The sequence below is a fragment of the Neophocaena asiaeorientalis genome, unplaced genomic scaffold (assembly GCF_003031525.2).
Source record: "Neophocaena asiaeorientalis asiaeorientalis breed wild unplaced genomic scaffold, Neophocaena_asiaeorientalis_V1.1 scaffold86, whole genome shotgun sequence".
Taxonomy (NCBI): Eukaryota; Metazoa; Chordata; class Mammalia; order Artiodactyla; family Phocoenidae; genus Neophocaena; species Neophocaena asiaeorientalis.
In genome coordinates, this window is record NW_020175039.1 from 5215856 (window position 1) to 5237641 (window position 21786).

The window sequence follows — 21786 nt, forward strand, 5'->3', positions numbered from 1 at the left end:
TGCGATCGCTTGGATATACCGACCTACTGGGCGAGCAGAGGGCAGCTTCCGATCCCTGGTTCCGTGGAGGTCAAGGACTCCGGCAGGACGTGCGGTCAGATTTCCCGCCCTGAGCACGTGACCATGCCGACTCCGCTGTTCTATTTTGCCTTCCCCAGCGTGCACCATTCCCCCGCCCCTTCGGAGACACTCGGCCAATGGGGCCCTGGGTAGGAGCTGGGAGCGGCACTGGTGGGCGGGGCTGCTGCGGAAGAGAGCGGCTGGAGGCAGAGTCTGAACATTCCTGTGGGCCCCGACTTGGCCAGAGGGTCCCCGGCCGCGAGCTAGGGGCGGACGGCAGAGACGGCGTACGTGCCCGGCGTGAGTGCGTGGCGGCGGCGCGTGCGCGAAGCGAGGGGGTGGTGTGGCCGGGTCCACGTTCGTCCCTGCCGCGCGACCCCCGCGGCTCAGCGCCCCGAGGCTCCATGACCCGAGATACCCGGGATTCTGCGCCCCGCCCCGAGCGGCCGGTCCAGTTCTCCTGTCCCTCAGTCCCCTCAGCCTCGGCCGGCGGCCACGCATTGCCATGGTGACTGTGGGCAACTACTGTGAGGCCGAAGGACCCGCGGGTCCGGTCTGGGCGAAGGGTGGCCTCAGCCCCTGCTTCTTCTTCACGCTTGTACCCTCGACGCTGATGGGCCTGGGGGCTCTGGCCTTGGTGCCGGCTCTTCCCTGCAAACGTCCGGAGCGGCCAGGTGGCGCTGACGCGGTGTCTTGGGCGGCCGGCCCTCGCGTAGCTCCCTACGTGCTGCAGCTGCTTCTGGCCACACTTCAGGTGGCGCTGCCCCTAGCCGGCCTGGTTGGCCGGGTGGGCGCTGCCCAGGGTGCCCCACTGCCAGGCTACCTATTGCTGGCGTCTTTATTGGGGACTGTGGCCAGCGCCTGTGGCCTGGGGCTGCTCGTGGTGGAACGGAGCCAGGCACGGCAGAAGCTAGCAATGGGCGTCTGGATCAAGTTCACGCACAGCCCTGGTCTCCTGCTCCTCTGGACTGTGGCTTTTGCAGCCGAGAACTTGGCCCTAGTGTCTTGGAACAGCCCACAATGGTGGTGGGCAAGGGCGAACTTGAGCCAGCAGGTGAGTGACCTCGTCGGGGGAGGGGAAGCATGGGTAGCGGGTGCTGGGAAGAAAGATGGCATGTCTGGTCACACTGGCTCCATGCTTTCGAATGCCTCTAAAAAAGGGAAGAAAGGAGGGGCCAGCGCTGCTGGGAGCTGATAGCCAGCTGGTGGGGAGTGGCTGTGCTGAGTCACTGTGGATTTTTTTAAAAGCCTATTAGATGCTGGGCCCCTGAGGAGGACCTGGGTGTGTGCCCTACCCCGGTCCCCAGATGTGTTATAAATAGTAACAATGGGATTCTGGCCCTCGTTGATAGTCTCCCCACATATGTTTAATTCTAGGTTCAGTTTAGCCTGTGGGTGCTGCGGTATGTGGTCTCTGGAGGGCTTTTTGTCCTGGGGCTCTGGGCCCCCGGACTTCGTCCCCAGTCATACACCTTGCGGGTCAATGAAGAGGATCAAGATGTAGACAGGAGCCAGGTACACCTCAGTTTCTGAAACTTCAGATCTATCTTAATTCCATTCTCTGTCATCATTTCTTCCCATCATAAAAACCCATTTCTTTCCTAAATCTCAGTTTGTGCCCTGTTAGCTTTACCCCATCAGGGATTGCTTGTTGGTCTGTTACCGTTACCTGGGAGCTGTAATCCCATACATTTTCCCTAGAGGCTTTCTGGCTAGTGAGCTTCATTTTGATTTCTGAGCTTCCCTCCCTTATGCGTTTCACCATCCTAGGTTCAGTCAACAGAAGGGCCACCACGGTCTACCTGGCAAGACCTTGGCAGGAAACTCCGCCTACTGAGTGGCTACCTGTGGCCTCGAGGGAGTCCAGCTCTGCAGTTTGTTGTGCTCATCTGCCTGGGGCTCATGGGGCTGGACCGGGGACTGAACGTGTTGGTCCCCATCTTCTACAGGGACATAGGTGAGGGGAGAAGGCTTGTCAGCTCAGCACTCTGGTCTTTCATTGGCCTGGTTGGTGCAGGGGACTAGCCTAGGGAAGTGGGACAGAGTTGGGAGCTGGGTGGTCAGAAAGAGGCTGTGGCTGATTCCTGGGGCGGTTTCTCCTGAAGAGGGTTCTAGGGTCCATAAGTGGGCTCGGACTCGTTTTCTCCATAGTGAACTTGCTGACCCAGAAGGCACCTTGGAGCTCCTTGGTCTGGACTGTCATCACCTATGTCTTCCTCAAGTTCCTCCAGGGGGGTGGCACTGGCAGTACAGGTATGAGGGACTCTGCTCTCACCTCGGTTGGTATTGGCCCCTCTCCCTTCTCCCACAGGCGTCCTTCCCCCAGGCCCCTTGGTGCTCTCAGACCTTTCACATTTTGCTGTTGGGATGACGTCCTTAGGCTTCTCAGCCCTACCAAGGCCTCCCCTGGCTTCCCCCAGGCTTCGTGAGCAACCTGCGCACGTTCCTATGGATCCGGGTGCAGCAGTTCACCTCGCGGCAGGTGGAGCTGCGCCTCTTCTCCCACCTGCACGAGCTCTCGCTGCGCTGGCACCTGGGGCGCCGCACGGGGGAGGTGCTGCGGATCGTGGACCGGGGCACATCCAGTGTCACGGGGCTGCTCAGGTGCCAAGCCAATGTAAAGGAAGTGTGGGAGGGCGGGTCTGGAGAAGCAGGGGTGGAGGGGCTGTCAGGAGAACAGACCCAGCTTGAGGAGCTGCTCCTCTGTCCTCTTTTTTTTTTTTAATTGTAAAATTAATGTACACGGGCTCTCGTAATAATTCAAATAAAGAAGACAGAGCAAATCTCTTTTGAATTCCGCTCACTTCTCCAGAGGTTCTCACTCCATTCAGTATGTTGAGTTCTGCTTTTTTTTGCATTTTTTTACATATATACATGCAGACTCACAGAACTAATGTGGTATCGTGGAGGTTTTTCCTAAAATGAATGGTGTCATGACGTAGATGTCATTCTCGGAATGGCCTTATTATCAAAATGTTAGGGAGATGTATTCTAACCCACACATGAAGATCTTCCTCATTCATTATAATTGATCCAGAGCATTCTATAATTGGGGCATCCTATGGTTTACTTCGCCATCTACCTCTTAAGGGGCATTTAGCTTGATTCCAGTCTGTTGCTGTTGAAAACAAAACACTACGCTGAAACCCCCTAGGGAGAGTTGCTGGCTCCGAGCCCTTAAACCTTTCTTCGTTGCTTGACCTTACCTCCTAGCTACCTGGTGTTCAACGTCATCCCCACGCTGGCCGACATCATCATTGGCATCGTCTACTTCAGCATGTTCTTCAATGCCTGGTTTGGCCTCATTGTGTTCCTGTGCATGAGTCTTTACCTCGGTGAGTGCTGCTTGGTGAAACCACCTCCCTGAACTATCCACGGACTCCCTTGGGCATGAGCCCTGCCCCCACTCAGGTGACCCAGCTTTGGGAGACTGTAGATCAGTGGACCCGCATAGCCTCCTGCTGCTCTCCAATATGACGGGTGAGCCTTCTCTGCTGAGGGAAGCTCAGCTCACCCTGGGTGGAGGGAGGGCTGGGGAAGGGCATCCTGGTCACATTAGGTGCCCGCTGTGGATGCGAGTCAAGGACGAACCTCATTTTTGTAATAGGATGCAGCTTGCGTTCATTTGTTCACCACAACCGTTTTCACACAGGCTTTATGCAGCCTGCAATGAGGTCTTGGACACAGCCCCTTCCCTCAGGGAGCTTAAGACTCCCTCCCCTTTGGAATCTGGATCCCTGGGCTGTAGCACAGGGTTAGCGCGCATGTGACCGGCAGCAGGCATGCACATGGTCTCCGCTGCTGGGAGTGATGTCTTGCTCTCTTCTTCTCCATCTCCCTCCTCCTGTCACTCTCTAGCCCTGACCATTGTGGTCACTGAGTGGAGAACGAAGTTTCGACGTGCTATGAACACACAGGAGAATGCTACCCGGGCACGGGCTGTGGACTCTTTGCTAAACTTTGAGACGGTAACAGAGGCCTTGGTGTCAGTGTTGTGAGGCTCGGAGATGTGGAAGAGTGTGCCTGGGACCATTGGGGCTGATAAGCAGCTGGGGGGTGCGAGGTGTGCTGTTTACAATTAGGGAGGAGGGATGGGGAATTGAGCTGAAAGCTGTGGCCGTGTGGAACAGCGGTGGTTTGAATTCATCAGGTGAAGTATTACAATGCGGAGAGTTATGAAGTGGAACGCTATCGCGAGGCCATCATCAAATATCAGGTGAGGATGCTAGTTTGAGGCCTACTGAGAGCAACAGCCTGGCCTTGTGGAATTGCCAGGACAGAGAGGAGTAAAATTTGGGCTGTGAGGTTGAAGGTGCCCAGGGCCAGGTTGGGATTTGGTGACTGTCAGCATGTATGTGATATTCCTTCCTCTCATGTCATGGCCCCAGGGTTTGGAGTGGAAGTCAAGTGCTTCACTGGTTTTGCTAAATCAGACCCAGAACCTGGTGATTGGACTTGGGCTCCTCTCTGGCTCCCTGCTTTGTGCATATTTTGTCAGTGAGCAGAAGCTACAGGTGAGGGAATTGTGCTGGGCCTGGGGATGAGGGGACCGGGGTCTTTGTTTAGGCCACCAGGTTCCTGGGTGGGAAGCAGGCAGGGTGATAGCCACTGGGCAGGGTGAGAGCCCGCAGGCCTCCTGTGACTCCTCTTCCCTTGATGTCCACAGGTTGGGGACTTTGTGCTGTTTGGCACTTACATCATCCAGCTGTACATGCCCCTCAACTGGTTTGGCACCTACTACAGGTAACCTGACCCTGGCCCTCACCTGTTCAGGGTGCACTGTTATTTCTCCAGCTCCTCAGAGGAGTTCCAGCCAGCATTCTTCTTGCAGGATGATCCAGACCAACTTTATTGACATGGAGAACATGTTTGACCTGCTAAAAGAGGAGACGGAAGTGAGTGAGGAGACAGGAGCCGGGTTTGTGGGGAGCGGGAGCCTGCGTGGCGTTCTTTGTGTCTGGAGAATACCAGGCCTGTAATGGCACACATTGGTGGCACTCTTCCAGGTGAAGGACCTTCCTGGAGCAGGGCCCCTTCACTTTCAGAGGGGCCAGATTGAGTTTGAGAATGTACACTTCAGCTACACCGATGGGTGAGCCCCTCCCCTTTCACTGTCCCCCAGCCCCCTTTTCCAGTGTCCATTTACACACTGCCTTCCTGCCCCTCCTCCCTGCTTCTCAGCCCCCCGCTACCTGGGAAGAGAGCCTGAGTAAGAGAGGGGCAGGGCCCAGTAGTGGCTCTAGTGTCGGAGGGGCTCCTGGCAGTGCAGCAGGCCTGCTGAGCATGCCCATCCTTCTTTGCAGGCGGGAGACCCTGCAGGATGTGTCCTTCACTGTGATGCCTGGACAGACACTGGCCCTGGTAAGAGGAGACCCAGCCAGTTGGCCCAGACTCCTTGAGCTTCCCTTATTCTAGTGCCCATGGTAGCTTGGGACCAAGGCTGTGGAGTTAGCCCTGTCATGCCAGGTTACTGGAGTGACTGTAGCAGCCTCCATGGACATTGGTGGCCTCTTGGAGAGAAAGATTTAAAAGCCAATGGGCCTTAGAATGTTTTCCCTTTGTTTCTTATGCAACAGGTGGGCCCATCAGGAGCAGGGAAGAGCACAATTTTGCGCCTGCTGTTTCGCTTCTATGACATCAGCTCTGGCTGCATCCGAATAGATGGGCAGAACATTTCACAGGTAAGGATGCTTGGGAGAAGCCTGTAATTTAGAGGCCTGTGTGTGAAAGAATGGCAGGTGCTGGGCATCCAGGGAGTGGTGGAGGAGCTGTCACCCCTGCAGAAAGTTGGGCCAGGAGACCTCAGCCTTTCTAGCAGTAGACAACCTGCATAAGGAAAGTAGTCATGAGAATGAGTGGTATGGTGCTGTATGAGGCACAAAGATCTGCAGCAACCCAGGGAAGCAGGGAGAGAAAGTGTATTTTCTCTTTATCGATGGGGAAACAGACTCAGAGAGGTTAAGTGATTTGCCTGCACAGCTAGGGTTTAGGAAGGTGGAGGCAGGATTCTCACGCAGGGCCTCTCGTCCTATATGCTTCCCACCATCCCATCCTACCTTCCAGGCCTGGGTGGGTCTCAGAGGCCAGAGCCTATGGTCTTTTGGCCCCAGGTGACCCAGGTCTCTCTCCGGTCTCGCATTGGAGTCGTGCCCCAGGACACTGTCCTCTTCAATGACACCATTGCCAACAATATCCGCTACGGCCGCATCACGGCTGGGAACGATGAGGTGAAGGCTGCGGCTCAGGCTGCAGGCATCCATGACACTATTATGGCTTTCCCTGAAGGTGAGCCTCCCCTGCAGAGTCCCCCTCCTGCCCAGTTCAGTCCCGTTACTCCCTCTGACCTCGGTTCCACCTCTTCCTTGCCCACCTGGTCACAGAAAACAAGTTAATTACTGTGACTTGAGGGAAGTGGGCAATTTCCACAGGGTACGATACGCAGGTGGGTGAGCGGGGACTGAAGCTAAGCGGTGGGGAGAAGCAGCGTGTCGCCATCGCTCGCACCATTCTCAAGGCTCCAGACATCATTCTGCTGGACGAGGTGAGGGCCGCGAGTGCCTTCTTCCCTCCTTCCTCCCCGACCTGTGCCCCAGCCATTCCTGCTGGGCACCGTCTCCATCTAGGAGAGCTAGCACAAATCCATGTTTCACAGAAACACCTTGCAGTTTTCAAGCGCAAAACAGGTTCTTTTTGATTCCTGAGGCTTTGGCCAGCAGCTCGCATCCTCCTCCCACTGGGGATTTGGGTGGCTGGGGCAGTTTTACCCAGTCCCTCTCTGTAGGCAACATCTGCGCTGGATACATCTAATGAGAGGGCCATCCAGGCTTCTCTGGCCAAAGTCTGCGCCAACCGCACCACCATCGTGGTGGCACACAGGTACGGGACGGGCAGCAGGCAGCGGGGCCCGCACTGATGGTGTGGTAGGTGACTGATCTCTGACCTCTCAGGCTCTCCACTGTGGTTAGTGCTGACCAGATCCTCGTCGTCAAGGATGGCTGCATTGTGGAGAGAGGACGGTAAGGGACACAGCAGGATGAATAGGGAAGGGCCTCTGAATTGAGGGCCCCAGGAAAAGGTTGTGGAATCCCAGGGCTTTCTGGAAGGATCTCCCTCGCCAGTTCCCTGTCATCTCATAGACTAGTGGCGAGGACTCTTGGGGTAAAACTGATAGTTGGTTGGGACTTATGTTTTTCTCCTTGGCCCAGGCACGAGGCTCTGTTGTCCCGTGGCGGGGTGTATGCTGACATGTGGCAGCTGCAGCAGCAGGGACAGGAAGTCTCTGAAGACACCAAGCCCCAGACTAAGGCCTGGTGACAAAAGTATGCTTCCCTCCCAAAGCATAACCGAGGGAAATAACACTGTACCCCTCTTCCCTGCCATATTTCATCCTGGTCTTGGTGCTAGCTATAGTGAAGGAAAGGGGCCTTTCGAAAAAGCACTTTTGGGGGTAATAAAAGTGGACTGAGCTGGGATCACTGTGACTTTCTGGTGTGGGGGATTGCAACAGGCCTCCACCCTCACATCAGGTGAGCATTCTTGACAGGACTCTTCTGTTTTTGGTTGGAGAGGAGAAAGAAACACACCACTTTGGTGTCTTACTGACTGCCAAGATTCTTTATTCTTTCTAGACCCCCTCCTAGCCCCCTACACGTGGGGGGAGCCCCAGTACACGGGGGATATCAAGATGCAGGGGGCCATGTGGGGTCTGGCCAGGGCCCAGCCAGGGAACAGTTCAGAGCTGTTCTCTCCCATGCAGCTGGAGAGGCCAGCAGAGCCATCTGTAGGCTCAGCTCCACAAGCTGTTTCTCCTGATGCTCCCTGCAGGCGGCCTCCACGTCACTCCTCCTCATCTTCACTCTAGGCTGCTCCGGGCCTCCTTTCCCTGTGGACCCTAGAGATGCGAGGGCCACAGTCCTCCTCAGCTGAGCCTCCCTCCCCAAGCCCAAGGCCCTAGCACAGGTTGCAGTTGGACGGCTTCAAGCTGCGGCTCTGAGCCTGGAGCAAGGGGAGGGGAAGGAGAGGAAGACAGGGTTCGACGTCAAGGAAATGAGGGGGACAGTCCTCACTGCAGAGCTCAGCGTGGGCTGGAGTCATATTGAAAACACAAGGATAACCACCATCCCCAAACTCTACTACTTGGAAGAGCACCCCCCAACCCCCCGTAAACTCCTTACTTGCTCCCAGCGCAGGGCCTGTGTCTGCCCCGTCCTCATACCTGCCGCTGTCGGTATTCTGCCTCGCTGGCTGATAGTGCTTGTGCTAAAGCTAAGTCTTCTTCCTCCTGAGAACTGGGAGGGAGGAACAGCTTAAGCTGGATGACAGTATCTAAAATCTCAGAGCATCTCATCTGTTAGGCATCACTGTGCTGAACACTTGTGAATATTATCTCAATTTTCATAGGTAGGGTTCTATAAGGTATTAGTACTGTCCCCATTTTATAGAGGGCATTAAGACTAATGGGTTAAAGAACTTGTCAAAGGTCACATACTATAGTTCAAAAGCTTAATTGTGAGCCCAAGTTCCTAACAGTTACCCTGCATTGGATGAGAGTGGTCCCACCTACCTCCCTCCAAACTGAGCCCTTGCCCACGTCCCACCCTCTTTCACCAGAGAGAAGGTACCTTGGGACCTGGGGTTTGGTCTCTGCCAGGGACAGTTCCAGGGCTCGTTGCAGAGCCTCATCCTCACTCTGCAAAAGGAAAAATAAGACCAGCTGCCTTGGACTTTACTCTGTGTTGGGTTTGCTTCTGTCCATCTGACCCCTGCCCAACTCACCAAGCCATTTTGCAAAGCAATCACTGGAGAGGCTGTCCGGGATGGAGACTGAGCTGTGGCTCTGTGGCAGACATTCAAGAGGCTGAGGTCAGAGATGTGAAGGGAAAAAAGGAAGAGGAGAAACAGGCAGGCCTACCTGCTGGCAGAGGTAGATGAAGGCAAGGTCTGGTTTGGGCTGGGGATGGTCTTTGTAGAAGAAGCTAGGCCTTGTGCTCTGGAGATGGCAGCCAGTCTGTAGGGAAGAGACACTCTTGGCATGCCTCCAGGCACGGTCAGCTTGCATGTTCCTCGCTGGCCTGACCAAGGAAGTCTGGAGGGGAACTCCTCCACAAGGTCTGGAAAACATGCACTTCAAAGGAAATAAAAAGACTCCCTAGCCAAAGGGGACAGGTTGACGCTTCCCAACTATAATGACAGAGGTTGAGTCGGTTTCAGAAGGATGGGATGGTCCCAAAGGCAAGCAGAGGACTTGGTTGCAATTACCCTGCCCTACTTGTGGGGTGCCCCTCCCCAGAGCAATCATGGTCCAGTGGGTGACGGTGCTTGATGCAGAAGTTTCGGCCACAGTGGTCGCAGGTCAGTTTCATCATTTCCCGCTGCCGGCAGCCAGAGCGTTCACACTTATTGGTGAAGATCTGAGGTGGAGTAGGGAGGGTTGTCTCTGCTGAGACTCTGATCCCCCTTCAACCTCATCCTAACAGTTGTACAGACTTCCAGGCAACTGTAGTCCCAGGTGACCACGGTGAACCCCTCCAACGCTTACCTTACGCTTTTGCTGAGCTGGATCAGAGCGGCAGTCTCCGTCAATGTGTTCCCCAACAGCACGGTCAGGGGGCTCCCCTCTGGCCACAGGAACAGGCACATTACAGAGTGGGCATACAGGTACCTGGATATCCTACAGTCAGGGAGCAGGGATCGGTCTGTGGCCTACTCCCAAACCAGCCAAATCTCTGGTCCTGAAAGAACCTGGACATGACCCCCCATAAACGCAAAAGGAAACAATGTTCCCAGCACTGAGTCTCAGAAAGACAGTAAAAGAGAGGAAATGGGAGGCAGAGGGGTTCCAGAGATTCTGCATGCCATCCTCCATCCGCCCCCTTTCACCCGCAGACCGCCCCCTCACCTTTTGGTAAGCAGATCCACAGTGATGCTGGGCGTAGGCCACGTGGTCTGCGCAAAAGATGCCCGAGCAGGCGTCGCACTTGAGCGGCAGAAAATCTGCAGGAAGTGGGTTGGACTGCAGGTCCAGGGGGACCTCGACCTCCTTCCCGCTCACTCAAGCCTTCCGCTCAGGGGAACGAAAACGCCGCAGTACTCGCAGTGAACTGCACCCCTGACCTAGTCCACTATCTCTTAAGCCACGCCCCAACCTCGAGCCCCGCCTCCCTCGGGCACTTCCAGCCCGGGAGCCCACCCTTCCCGCCACTTGCAGTTCCAAGCCCGTCTCCGCCCGGCCCCGCCTCCCGCCTGCTCCGCCCCTCACCCCCTCACCCAACCGCTGACAGCTCGGCTCCGAACAGTGAGCCCCAAGGTCCGGAAACTCCATCGCCGGGCCGGACGGGGCCTGCTGGTAGAGGAAGCGATGCTGAGCTCCTCTAGAGTTCCCGCTCCGGGTCCAAACCGCGACCCCGCACTCTGGGGGGACTCGCTGTCCCGCCCCTTCCTCCCCACTGCCCAGCCCGGGTTACCGGAGCGTCAGCGCCTCCAGGCCCGCAGCTCCCACTCCTCCCCTGGCGCGCGCGGGCGCGCTGACGTCGTCGCGCAGGGCGGGCACGTCCAGCGCAGTCCCCGGGGGGCGGGGGAGCGTCCCGGAAGAGCCGATCCCCCCCGCCCAGTCCTGTTGCGTTAGGCTGGAAGCTGGATGGTTTCTCTTGGGCGCGGACCTACCTCCACGAAGGGCGAAAGGGCAGGCGAAGGCAAGGACCGATGACATCTTGGAGGGCTGGGGTGGTTTGGGGTCTTTCACAATTGGGTCCTTCGTCCGCTTTTCACTCTACACTCTCCGACTAGCCGTTTCGTTCGCAGCCACTGCTGTACTTACTCTCCAGGAGCTGACAACTCCCTTGTTTCTGTGAAATACACATTTCACTTCAGGGCTGTAGCTCCTCCAAGTTCAGCTTCGATGTTCTTTTGTAAGACTTTTCTGACCCTCCTCAGTTTGAGCTAAGCGCCTCTCTTGTGGTCTCCCTGGTTCTGTTTTAGCACTGTATCACCTTATTGTAATCAGCTGTTCCCTCACTCCCCTGCCTACCCCTGCCCCACATAAATATACTGGTAAGTCAGGGACCACGTCTGCCTTGCTTTGTGTTAGGTAGGCCCCAGCACCCAGCTCAGTGCCTGTGGTTTTCAGACTTCAGTGTGAATCCAAATCACCTACAAGAGCTGCTTTAAAATGCAGATTCCTGAGCCCCCAGGGCTTCTGATTTAGTAGGAAGTGTAGGAGAGAATTCTGACAGATTATCCATGTACTACACTTTGAAAAACACATGCCTAGAATATGCTGAATGCTTATTGAATATTTCTTGAATGAAGCTAGAGAGCCACTGGATTGACATCCTGCTTTACCTTAGGGAGCCCCAGGTTGAGACCTTCTGTTTCAGCACATTTTGTTTCTCACATGCCTCTCTGGCCCCTCATGCGTGGGCTTGGTTGCACTCTTATTTTCCCAAAAGTTTGGGCATGGGGACAATTAAACAGGTGAAATAAACTTAGAGTTGAACAGTGTCCTCCAAAATGGAGACAGAACCGGGCTACAGCTGGAAATGAGGAGCCAGCCTTCTTCTCTTCTCCCTCTCTCTCTCCAACTTTTGGCTCTGTTTCCCTGTGTCTGCTTCTTACATCCTTACAGCTCTAAGGCTGGTGAAAATTAAAACCATTTTTTCCTGGTTCCTCAAGCAGAAGGGGCCTAATTTCAGCTCTGACTGGGCCTGATTGCCTTGACTTGGATTTTCTGCCAAGTCCTGACCTGTGGCCCAGGGGCCAGGGTATGTGTTGTTCTGATGGGCCAGGCCTGAGTCTCATGTTTGGGGGAAGTGAGTCAGCTTCACCTAGAGTGAAAATCACCAAGCTGGCTTGGACAGTCCTTCCAGAAAACCCAAGAGAGTCCATTCAATTCTTTCATTCAACATACTGAGTGTCCTCCCACATGCCTGTCACGGGATAATACATGCATAGACTAGGATCTACCAGGTAATACGGCAGTGCATTTCAGGTACACCCATTCTGGAGTTGACAAGTGTTATTCAAGCCAAAACTTGAAGGGTGAGTAGATGTTGGCTAGGTGAAGGCCAAGGGAGAAAGGAGTGGGATGGAAGGAGATGGTATTCCAGACAGAGGAAACAGCAAGGACAAAAACCTGGAGATAAGAGGGAACGAGATCCTTTAGATGAGCTTTTTAATAGCTTATAGCATCGGGATCTTAGAGTGTAAGAGACAGCTTAGCAGAAGATAAAGCTGAAGAGTTAGCTGGGGTCAAATCTCAGGTCATGGAAGCCACGTTAGTGTTGAGAATTTTAACATGAACATAATAGGAAACTGTAGATAGCTTTAAGTAGAAGAGTAACATGATCCAATTTGTATTTTGGGAAAGTCACTCTGGCTTCAGAGTGGGGAACAGATTGGAAGAAGGGAGACTAGGTAGAAGGCTGTTGCTATAGTAGAGACAAGAGATGATGGCGTGAACTAGGGATGATGCTTAGAATTAAAGCTCAGTATAGAGGTTAGATATGAGATAGAAATTTTAAAATAAGTAACTTTCCAATATATCACTGAAAGAATAAAATGGTAAAAAGAAAGAAAGAAATTCTGTTCCCAGAGCAACCATAAAGCACACAGAACAAATTTTTTTTTTTTTTTTTGCACATGCCATGCGGCTTGTGGGATCTTAGTTCCCCAACCAGGGATTGAACCTGGGCCCTCAGCAGTGAGAGCACTGAGTCCTAACCACTGGACCACCAGGAAATTCCCTCAGAGAAAAAATTATGACTTTATCTGTGGGAAACACCATGACCTACCTCTATGCAGAAGTTCAGCCCAACATTCAGTGAGTGTATGGAACACCTTTGGCCAATCTTGCAGGGAAATTTTGTCAGCTCCTTCTCTCAACCCATCCTCACACCCTGGGGTAGGCCCTGGGCAGCCATGTTTCTGCCAAAGATGATTGGTCTGGGAGTGGTCATCTGACCCACATTGGGTAACTAAGTTTGTGTTTCCCAGAAGCATAACCTGAGACAAGGATTTCGGTGCAGATAATTCATGTAGGAGGTAGTCCTAGCCAGAGTAAGAGAGCAGGAAGGAGGGAGACAGGGAAGGAAGGAAAACAAAGTGTATTATTGAACTGGTTACTACTGTGGTTCCCAATTCCACTGGGAGCCCTAGGAGGAAGCATGTAAAATACACCTCAGAATCGTCCTTCTAAAGGACAGAAGGCTGGGCTGACTCCTGTCTTCTGTAAGTTGGGGGTTTCTCCTGGGAGTGATAAGTCCCCCATGTCCACCTTGCACAGCCAACCCGTACCTGTGTGCAAGCTGATTGAACTACGAGGGGCTTTGGGAAAAGCCCTGAGGCAGAAATACTGAAGCTGGCTCAGCTTGGAGGTGGGAAGGCATCTGGGCTCATAGGAGATGTCCACAGCGACAGCTGAAGTCCAAGATGTGCCAAGCAGACGAGGCACAGGGCACCAGGAGCATCTGCTATATTTGGCCAATCAGATTCTTTCCTGGGAATTTGGAATCGAGGCCAAAAAAATCAGTGTTCATTGGATCTGTAACATACAAGCTACGGGCTTGCCATCTGCCATACTACCATACTGTCATACTGACAGGGACAGGAAGAGATTGTTATCGGCAATACTATGACTGATGGGACACAGCCCCATAAAAAGAGATTGATTTTGTAGCTTACACACATGGGTTTAAATCATATCATTACCTCTTTTGCCTCCTCCCAAAGTCTACACCCCCCAACAAAACTGTGGCTAACTGCCTTTATTTCATTAGTTTCACTTTGTCCTTTTTAAGATAGTTATAAGTTATCCCATTAGATTCACTATATTTCCCAAGGCTTTGTCAGACTCTCTTATCACACCCGAAGTCAGGCTGTTGACGCAGGAGACTCTTCATCCGGGTATGCACCTAAGCGTCCTCTGCCATAGGGATTCAGCTTTTGACCTAAGCCCTTCAGAAAGGAGAGCTGTTGAAGAGCTTGCTATTTGTCAATTCCAAGACTCCATATCTGTGGAATCCAGCATCAGTTCTGTTAGATTTAAACATATGAAATTGCTAATAGTTGACTTTTTTTTTTTAATTTACAAAAACAACAATTTCATATGGTTTAATCTAAGCAGCACATGTCACAGGCAAGAACTGTTTTTCCTCTGACCTTCAATCTAATCCTCACCCTGCTGGGTTTTGGAGCCCGGATATGAAGACAAACAGGCACTGTCTGGGAGTATGGTTTAAAGTCCACACACCTTAAAATCGGATGTGTCAAATGTCTATGTACCTTAGCACTTCAACCTTGCACCATTTTCTACTAACAATGTATAAAGGAGAGGGTATTGGATAGGATATAGGTTAAACTGCCATAACAGTGACTCAGAAACTGGCATTAACAAGAAAGAAGTTTAATTTCTTGCTTATGTAATTATTCAGGGCTGGCTGGTATGATAGCACTTGTCGGGGACTTGGACACCTCCTATTTTGTTGCTTCACCATCATTAAGGTGTTGCCTTTGTCTACGTGGTACCAAATGAGTCCTTGTTCTAGGCAGCAGAATGAGGGAGAAGAAGGCATCCCCTCCACCCTCCACCCGCCCCACCCCCACCATTCAGTGACCTTGAATTTGCATACATCACTTCTGTGAACATTGTATAGACCAGCTATAATTGTATAAATCATTAACTTAGTCACATGATCATACCCAACTTCAGGGAAGCTGGGAAATGTAGTCTTTAGCTGGGTGGCTATGTGTCCAGATAAAATTTCAATTATTATGTCAGTGAAGGAGAACAGATATTTGGGGGACAACTAGTGTCACAAAAGGAAATAAAGGATGACTTTTATGGTATTTGGGCTGTCCTGAGCTTGAAGTAATGAAGCAGGTGGTGGGTCACTTAAAGGCACACAGCAGCCAGAATGGTGTAAGGCATGTCTCTTAGCTCTGGAGGTCGGAGGATGAGAAAAACAGGACGAAGCACCACCTGGTCGGTCTTCGATTGTAGCCCACTCTACCCAATAGCCATTCCCCAGCTCCCTCCTTGAGGACAAAACTCTGATTTTAATCATCTTTTTCCAAGTAGTTGTTTTTTGCATAGGTCCCTTTGCAGCTCCTAGGATGAGTCTTAAATGGTCTAAGTCAATGTTTTTCAAACTTTTTAACGATTACTCACAATAGGAAATACATTTTATAACCCAACACACACACACACACACACACACACACACACAATTTTTGCGGTACGCGAGCCTCTCACTGTTGTGGCCTCTCCCGTCGCGGAGCACAGGCTCCGGACGCGCAGGCTCAGCGACCATGGCTCACGGGCCCAGCCGCTCCGCGGCATGTGGGATCTTCCACGAACCCGCATCCCCTGCATCGGCAGGCGGACTCTCAACCACTTCGCCACCAGGGAAGCCCTATTTTTTTTAAATTAATTTATCTATTATTTATTTTTGGCTGTGTTGGGTCTTTGTTGCTGGGCTCAGGCTTTCTTTAGTTGTGGCAAGCGGGGCTACCCTTCCTTGCGGTGCGTGGGCTTCTCATTGAGGTGGCTTCTCTTGTTGCGGAGCACGGGCTCTAGGCGCACGGGCTTCAGTAGTTGTGGCTCGCGGGCTCTAGAGCACAGGCTCAGTAGTTGTGGCGCACGGGCTTAGTTGCTCCGCAGCATGTGGGATCTTCATGGACCAGGGCTTGAACCTGTGTACCCTACATTGGCAGGCGGATTCTTAACCTCTGCGCCACCAGGGAATTGACCTTATTTTTTTTTAAATAAATTTATTGTTTGTTTATTTACTTATTTATTTATGCCTGCATTGGGTCTTCGTTGCTGCACGCAGGCTTTCTCTAGGTGTGGCGAGCAGGGGCTACTCTTTGTTGTGGTGCGCAGCTTCTCATTGCAGTGGCTTCTCTTGTTGCAGAGCACGGGCTCTAGGCACACAGGCTTCAGTAGTTGTAGCACGCAGGCTCAGTAGTTGTGGCTCGTGTGCTCTAGAGCGCAGGCTCAGTAGTTGTGGTGCACGGGCTTAGTTGCTCCGCGGCATGTGGGATCTTCCCGGACCAGGGCTTGAACCCGTGTCCCCTGCATTGGCAGGCGGATTCTTAACCACTGCGCCACCAGGGAAGCCCAACCTTATTATTTTTGATACACTTTGATATTCTATTATATTTCATTTTTTTAAAATGCTGGTTGCCATACACTACATTGATTTCCATCCACCATCGCATTAAGGGGATACAACCTTCAGTTTGGGAAAAAACCCAAATTCTCTAAGCCAGCAAAACTTCCCCTTTGTTGAGGCATGTAAAACAACTTGTATCTGAAAGAAAAATTTATCCCAAACTTTAAAGAAGACAAAAATGGGGAATTCTCTGGCGGTCCAGTGGTCAGGACTCTGGACTTTCATTGCCGAGGGCCCAAACTAAGATCCCACAAGCCACGTGGCCAAAAAAATAAATAAATAAATAAGTTAGAACTAAAAAGATAAAGACTTTTAAAAAATAAAAAAGACAAAAAATGATGATCATTCTTTTTTTAATATAATACTAGAGTTTTCCTAAGAATCCAACTTGACCTTCATCTGATACTCCTGGGAATATAACTGTTGTCACAGTATATTTGATTAACGATCCACTACTGATAAAAGCACAGAGGTTACAGTTCTGTAACATTAACCTGTAGAAATTGATAAGGTGTTTTTCTTGTATAGCCTTGAAGAAACATTAACCTAAAAGTTATTTTTAATTTATTTATTTTTGCAGTACGCGGGCCTCTCACTGTTGTGGCCTCTCCTGTTGCGGAGCACAGGCTCCGGACGCGCAGGCTTAGCGGTCATGGCTCACGGGCCCAGCCGCTCCGCGGCATGTGGGATCTTCCCGGACCGGGGCACGAACCCGTGTCCCCTGCATCGGCAGGCGGACTCTCAACCACTGCGCCACCAGGGAAGCCCTAAAAGTTGTTATTTTTTAGCCCTGTGAAATGTTAATCAGTTTAGTATCTACCCTAGTAATTTTTTTCATTCTGATATGTATACATTTTTTTCCTGAAAACACTCAGAGAACCAATTTTTTGTATTCTTTATCAGTTCCCTCATGAATGATTTATATGTGCATATAGTCTATTTGGATGAAAATTTATAATATTTCTGCTCTGGACATTACCTGTGACATCTAGCACTCAGGCAGCTGTTTTGTGACCATGAGTGGAGCCAAGCAGAGCCAACATGCTGAAGATGGCAGAGAAGAAAGATGGAAAAGATCCAGGGTCACTGATAAATTAACCAACCCGGGGATACCACATCTGGCTTCTTGTTATGTAAGAGAGGAAATGTCCTTGTTAGCAACGTTTCCTACATTTTGCAACCCAAAGCTTCCTTTGTGATACACCTGTTGTGGCAGCTCACCTTAATAAAAGTGAACATTTGATTCACCCAGATGGAACTTTTTGCTGGTGTATCATCAACATATGATGGTGGCTCTGGTGGTAGCAGTGGAATGATCACTGAGTTTCCCAATCAACTTTAGAGATCCTCCCCTCACAGCTCTGCAAAGACTCCTGATACAGTGATATTATATTCTGCACATTAATATTCTGTAAACTTGTTTTTATCTTTATTTTTGTTTACTTGCTTTTAATTTTAAATTACTTCCAGGGCTTTATAAATCCTTTTGTTTTAATATATAGCTGTCTGATTTTAAATATTTTTTTCATGTTAAAGTATAATCATTTCATTTTAAGAATTTTATTTATTCATTTTTTTCCTCTCTACATTCATGGCTTTAGAGTGGTAGGCTTCCAGTTTTTTGGAACCTTGTGTGGAACAGACTAAACAAAGAGAAACACTGCCTCTTTCCCTGCTCCCACTCCACAAATGCTCAGATAACCAAAAGCTTAGAGAACCCTAAAAATATAATCTTGGAAGTTCTCTCTTGAGCATAAGCCAGAATGTTTTAACTGTCAGAGACCCCAAAGGCCACAAGAGAGAATGAAGCCCTCACAGTTTCCCTTGTCTCAGGCAAAACTTTTCCTGACTGGTAGGTTATAGTCCCGATTAAGCTATAACCTACCTGACTGGTAGGTTATAGTCCTGACTGGTAGGTTATAGTCCAGATTAACCTACCTATAGGTAGGTTAAGTCCATGCTAATCAGCAGCCTAGGAGCTTCCCAAGATTTAAAAGGATGATGAATAGACAAAAGCCACTACCTCCTGCTACATAGTGTGGACGTAGGTTCCTTGCTTCCGAATAAGGGAATAAAGGAGAACATTGAGAGAAATCCAGTAACACTTTCCACGTTGAACAAGCTGTGTCAGAAGATATCAACTAGCAATTGAGCCTTGCTTAAGTCTCTTTGATTGTAGACCAACAAAGCACACGCAGACCTGCTAAGCAGCTTTGTGCTTCAGCTGTGGGAAGCTGAGCTGCAGCCTCCCGCAGGAAAAGGAGAAATGGGCTCCTCTACAAATCAGCAGGTGCAGTCATGGCCAGACACCTCTTATCTCAGCTTCAGCTGGTTTAAAGCAGACAAGGTCAACGTGAGGATGCCAGCAAGGATGTCTTGGGCCCAATTCTACTCAAATTTTAGTTTAATGGTATCTGTTTAGTTTCGTGGTTTTCCTCCTCCTCAAATGACTCTTAGAGAAACAGTGCATACTGAAAGGGAAAGGAAAACCATTTTGCTAACTGTCCTGTCCTACTATTACTCATCTCTTAGTTTATTTAATCCCCCATGAAAACCTTTTGAAGTGGATATTATGTATTCCCCTTTTGAAGATAAGAAGACTGAGATTGAGAGAGATGAAGTTACTTGCTTTTGGAGATGGGATCTGGACCCAGGTTTGTGCATTGCCTTAAGTCCCATGTTCTTTCATTATACAACATTGCCTCCCCCAAATCGACTCCATAACCTCCTCAGCAGCTGAAAAGAAGAATCTTAAGTGGTGGTTTTCTCAGAGTGTGGAAAATCCCAAATCTCTCCATGGGTTATCAATAATCAAACACCCTTTCAGAGCAAGGTACTATTTAAATATCTAAATATGACTATTTAAATAACCAGGTGTGGAAGCTCTTTGATTGGAACTGACTTCAGACCCCAGGAGAGACCAGCATGGCTCTGCCTTCACTGAGGTCTGCCTTGCTTTCTCAGGTACGTGATATACAATCTTTGTGACAATATTCAGTCACTTGTCCTGAAGTGCCCTAGCTCTCCTGTGGATTAATTATAGACCTAGTTTAGGCGCATAGTTCAAATTCATATGATTTTATAGGTTACACAGTGATTTCACATGTATCTGATTCAACCCACTAAATATTGACCAAGTCTTATCAGATGTTATACTAGGCCCTGGACATAGAGGTGAATAACTTATGGCCTCTACCCCACAGTTGTTCAATGTCCAGAGGGGTAAGGGGATAGTGGGGGAGAGGGTGCTACTGGCATCTAATGGGTGGAGGCCAAGGATGATGCAGCTAAACATTCGACAATGAACAGGACAGCCCCTATCACCACCAAAAAATAATTATCTGGCTCAAGGGGCTTCCCTGGTGGCGCAGTGGCTAGGAATCCGCCTGCCAACACGGGACATGGACGGGTTCGAGCCCTGGTCCGGGAAGATCCCACATGCCGCAGAGCAACTAAGCCCGTGGGCCAAAACTACTGAGCCTGTGCTCTAGAGCCCGTGAGCCACAACTACTGAAGCCCACATACCACAACTACTGAAGCCTGCACACCTAGAGCCCGTGCTCCTCAACAAGAGAAGCCATGGCAATGAGAAGCCCTCACACTTTGGGCAAGCCATTTTACCTCACTAAGCCTCAGTTTCCTCATCTGTAAAAAGGGGAAGGGGTCCTACATCCAAGCATGATGGTGAAGATTACAAAAATGATACATGTAAAGCACTTAGACCTACGACTAACATATACTAAATAATCTAACATATGTGTATTGTTAGTTGTTTAACTGTGTATATTATTCATTATTACTAAATTTGTTCATTTTCCATGTGTTGATACATTGTCTTTATTTTTTATAATGGGTAGATTGCCAGTCCAAATTCTTGAATATAATTTCCAGATAAGCTTGGTGTGGTTTTAAAATATGTCCACAAGAGAACTCCCTGGTGGTCTAGTGGTTAGAACTAGTGGTTTCACTGCCATGACCCGGGTTCAATTCCTGGTCAGGGAAGTAAGATCCACAAGCAGTGCAGCCAAAAAAAAAAGTCCACAATTTTTTTTCTACTTTTCCCTTAAAGAGCTTGGGCTGGACTCAGTGACTTGCTTCTAATGTATAGAATACATTGGAAGTGATGGAGTGTGACTTTTGACACTAGGTCATAAAAAGCACTATGGCTTTCTTCTTGCTCTCTTGGACCACTTGCTCTAGGGAAGGAAGCTGTCATGTCGTGATGACACTCAAGCAGCCATAGGAAGAGGTCAGTGTGAGGAGGAACTGAGGCCTCTTGTCAACAGCTATCTATCCATAAACACATACACCTCTGTACTCCATACACCGTACTCATATGAAGATTCTACGTGATATGTGGAAAAACAGCAGTACACTGAGGGAGAACTAGGAGAGCAGGTCTGCTATGGGGGGCGGGGTGGGTGATGTGGAACATCAGGGAAGGCTTCGAAAATGGAACGTGGTCTGAAGCACATCTTAAAAGACAAGTGAAATGTTTAGCAACTGGAGGGATGAGGGGTGTGGGTGTAGAGCAGGGGTGGAGGAGGGCAGTGCAGCTGAGCCAAGGAAAGACTCTGTCTGGGGTTGATGCTGTAGTGTAAAGAGCAAGACAGGGCAAGGGCAGATCTCAGAAGACTTCTTTTTTTTTTCATAAATTAATTGAAATTATTTTTTAAAATATTTATTTGGTTGCGTCGGGTATTCGTTGTGGCATGCGAACTCGTAGTTGCGGCATGCACGTGGGATCTAGTTCCCAGGCCAGGGATCAAAACTGGGCCCCCTGGGCTTCCCTGGTGGCGCAGTGGTTGAGAGTCCGCCTGCCGATGTAGGGTACACAGGTTCGTGCCCCGGTCCGGGAGGATCTGACATGTCGCGGAGCGGCTGGGCCCGTGAGCTATGGCCGCTGAGCCTGCGCGTCCGGAGCCTGTGCTCCGCAACGGGAGAGGCCACAACAGTGAGAGGCCCGCATACCGCAAAAAAAACAAAAAACAAAAAACTGGGCCCCCTGCATTGGGAGCGCAGTCTTACCCACTGAGCCACCAGGGAAGTCCCTCAGAAGGCTTGTTAACCATATCAGGGACCTTGAATGATACCTTGTAGGAGGAGAGCCTTGATTACTATTAAATAGCAGAAAGCTCATCCAATTTGTATTTTTAACTTATTTAGCTACTTTATTGGGCATAAATTTCGGTGGGGGTCAAGAGTGTGGGCAGGGAAACTGTTGCATTGGGCCAAGCGAGAGATGAGGAGGTTGTGAATCAGGGCTGTGAGGGGGCTGAATCAAGAAATAATTAGGACACCCAATTAGCAGCAACTCCACACCCAACTCTGGGTGTGGGATGAGAGAAAAGCAGGCCTTCTGAGTTGGTGGTGACGACAAGCATGATAGTAAATACAGAAAAAGCCTATCTGTGTAGGGGAGTAGTGGGGTGGAATGCAGAGTGGAAAGAGCATGGGTTCAGTTTTTGTTATGTTGAGCAGAAGGTGCTCGTGGGACATTCAAGTGGAGATGCTTAGTCGGAAGTTCTGGGAAAGGAGCTAAGATTTAGAAGTCATC

General features: G+C 50.4%; 2 protein-coding genes across 9 annotated transcripts; one reads left to right on the top strand and one right to left on the bottom strand.

Annotated features, from left to right (window-relative positions):
- Positions 1-261: 261 nt before the first annotated feature.
- On the top strand, positions 262-7532 carry ABCB6 (ATP binding cassette subfamily B member 6 (LAN blood group)). Its single transcript, XM_024763227.1, has 19 exons — positions 262-1114; positions 1438-1575; positions 1831-2017; positions 2212-2313; positions 2481-2664; positions 3274-3395; positions 3919-4028; positions 4211-4276; positions 4449-4574; positions 4727-4803; positions 4892-4955; positions 5067-5152; positions 5364-5421; positions 5637-5741; positions 6171-6345; positions 6489-6601; positions 6842-6936; positions 7008-7076; positions 7266-7532. The coding sequence occupies exons 1-19, from the start codon at positions 566-568 to the stop codon at positions 7372-7374; spliced, it is 2535 nt and encodes an 844-aa protein (XP_024618995.1). The 5' UTR covers positions 262-565; the 3' UTR covers positions 7375-7532.
- A 119-nt stretch (positions 7533-7651) lies between these two features.
- ZFAND2B (zinc finger AN1-type containing 2B) lies at positions 7652-10577 on the bottom strand. Of its 8 annotated transcripts, none has more exons than XM_024763230.1 (10): positions 10524-10571; positions 10327-10399; positions 9959-10053; positions 9599-9730; positions 9319-9470; positions 8972-9067; positions 8836-8896; positions 8682-8749; positions 8276-8348; positions 7652-8055 (listed from the first exon to the last, which is right to left on the bottom strand). In XM_024763230.1, exons 2-10 carry the CDS (start codon positions 10379-10381, stop codon positions 8011-8013), a joined length of 777 nt encoding a protein of 258 aa, XP_024618998.1. In that variant the 5' UTR covers positions 10382-10399; positions 10524-10571; the 3' UTR covers positions 7652-8010. The 8 variants fall into 8 exon arrangements, with proteins under 8 accessions (XP_024618998.1, XP_024619002.1, XP_024618999.1 ...); XM_024763234.1 differs by having other exon boundaries at positions 7660-8055; positions 9599-9677; positions 10319-10402; positions 10524-10577; XM_024763231.1 differs by having other exon boundaries at positions 7660-7951.
- Positions 10578-21786: the final 11209 nt, after the last annotated feature.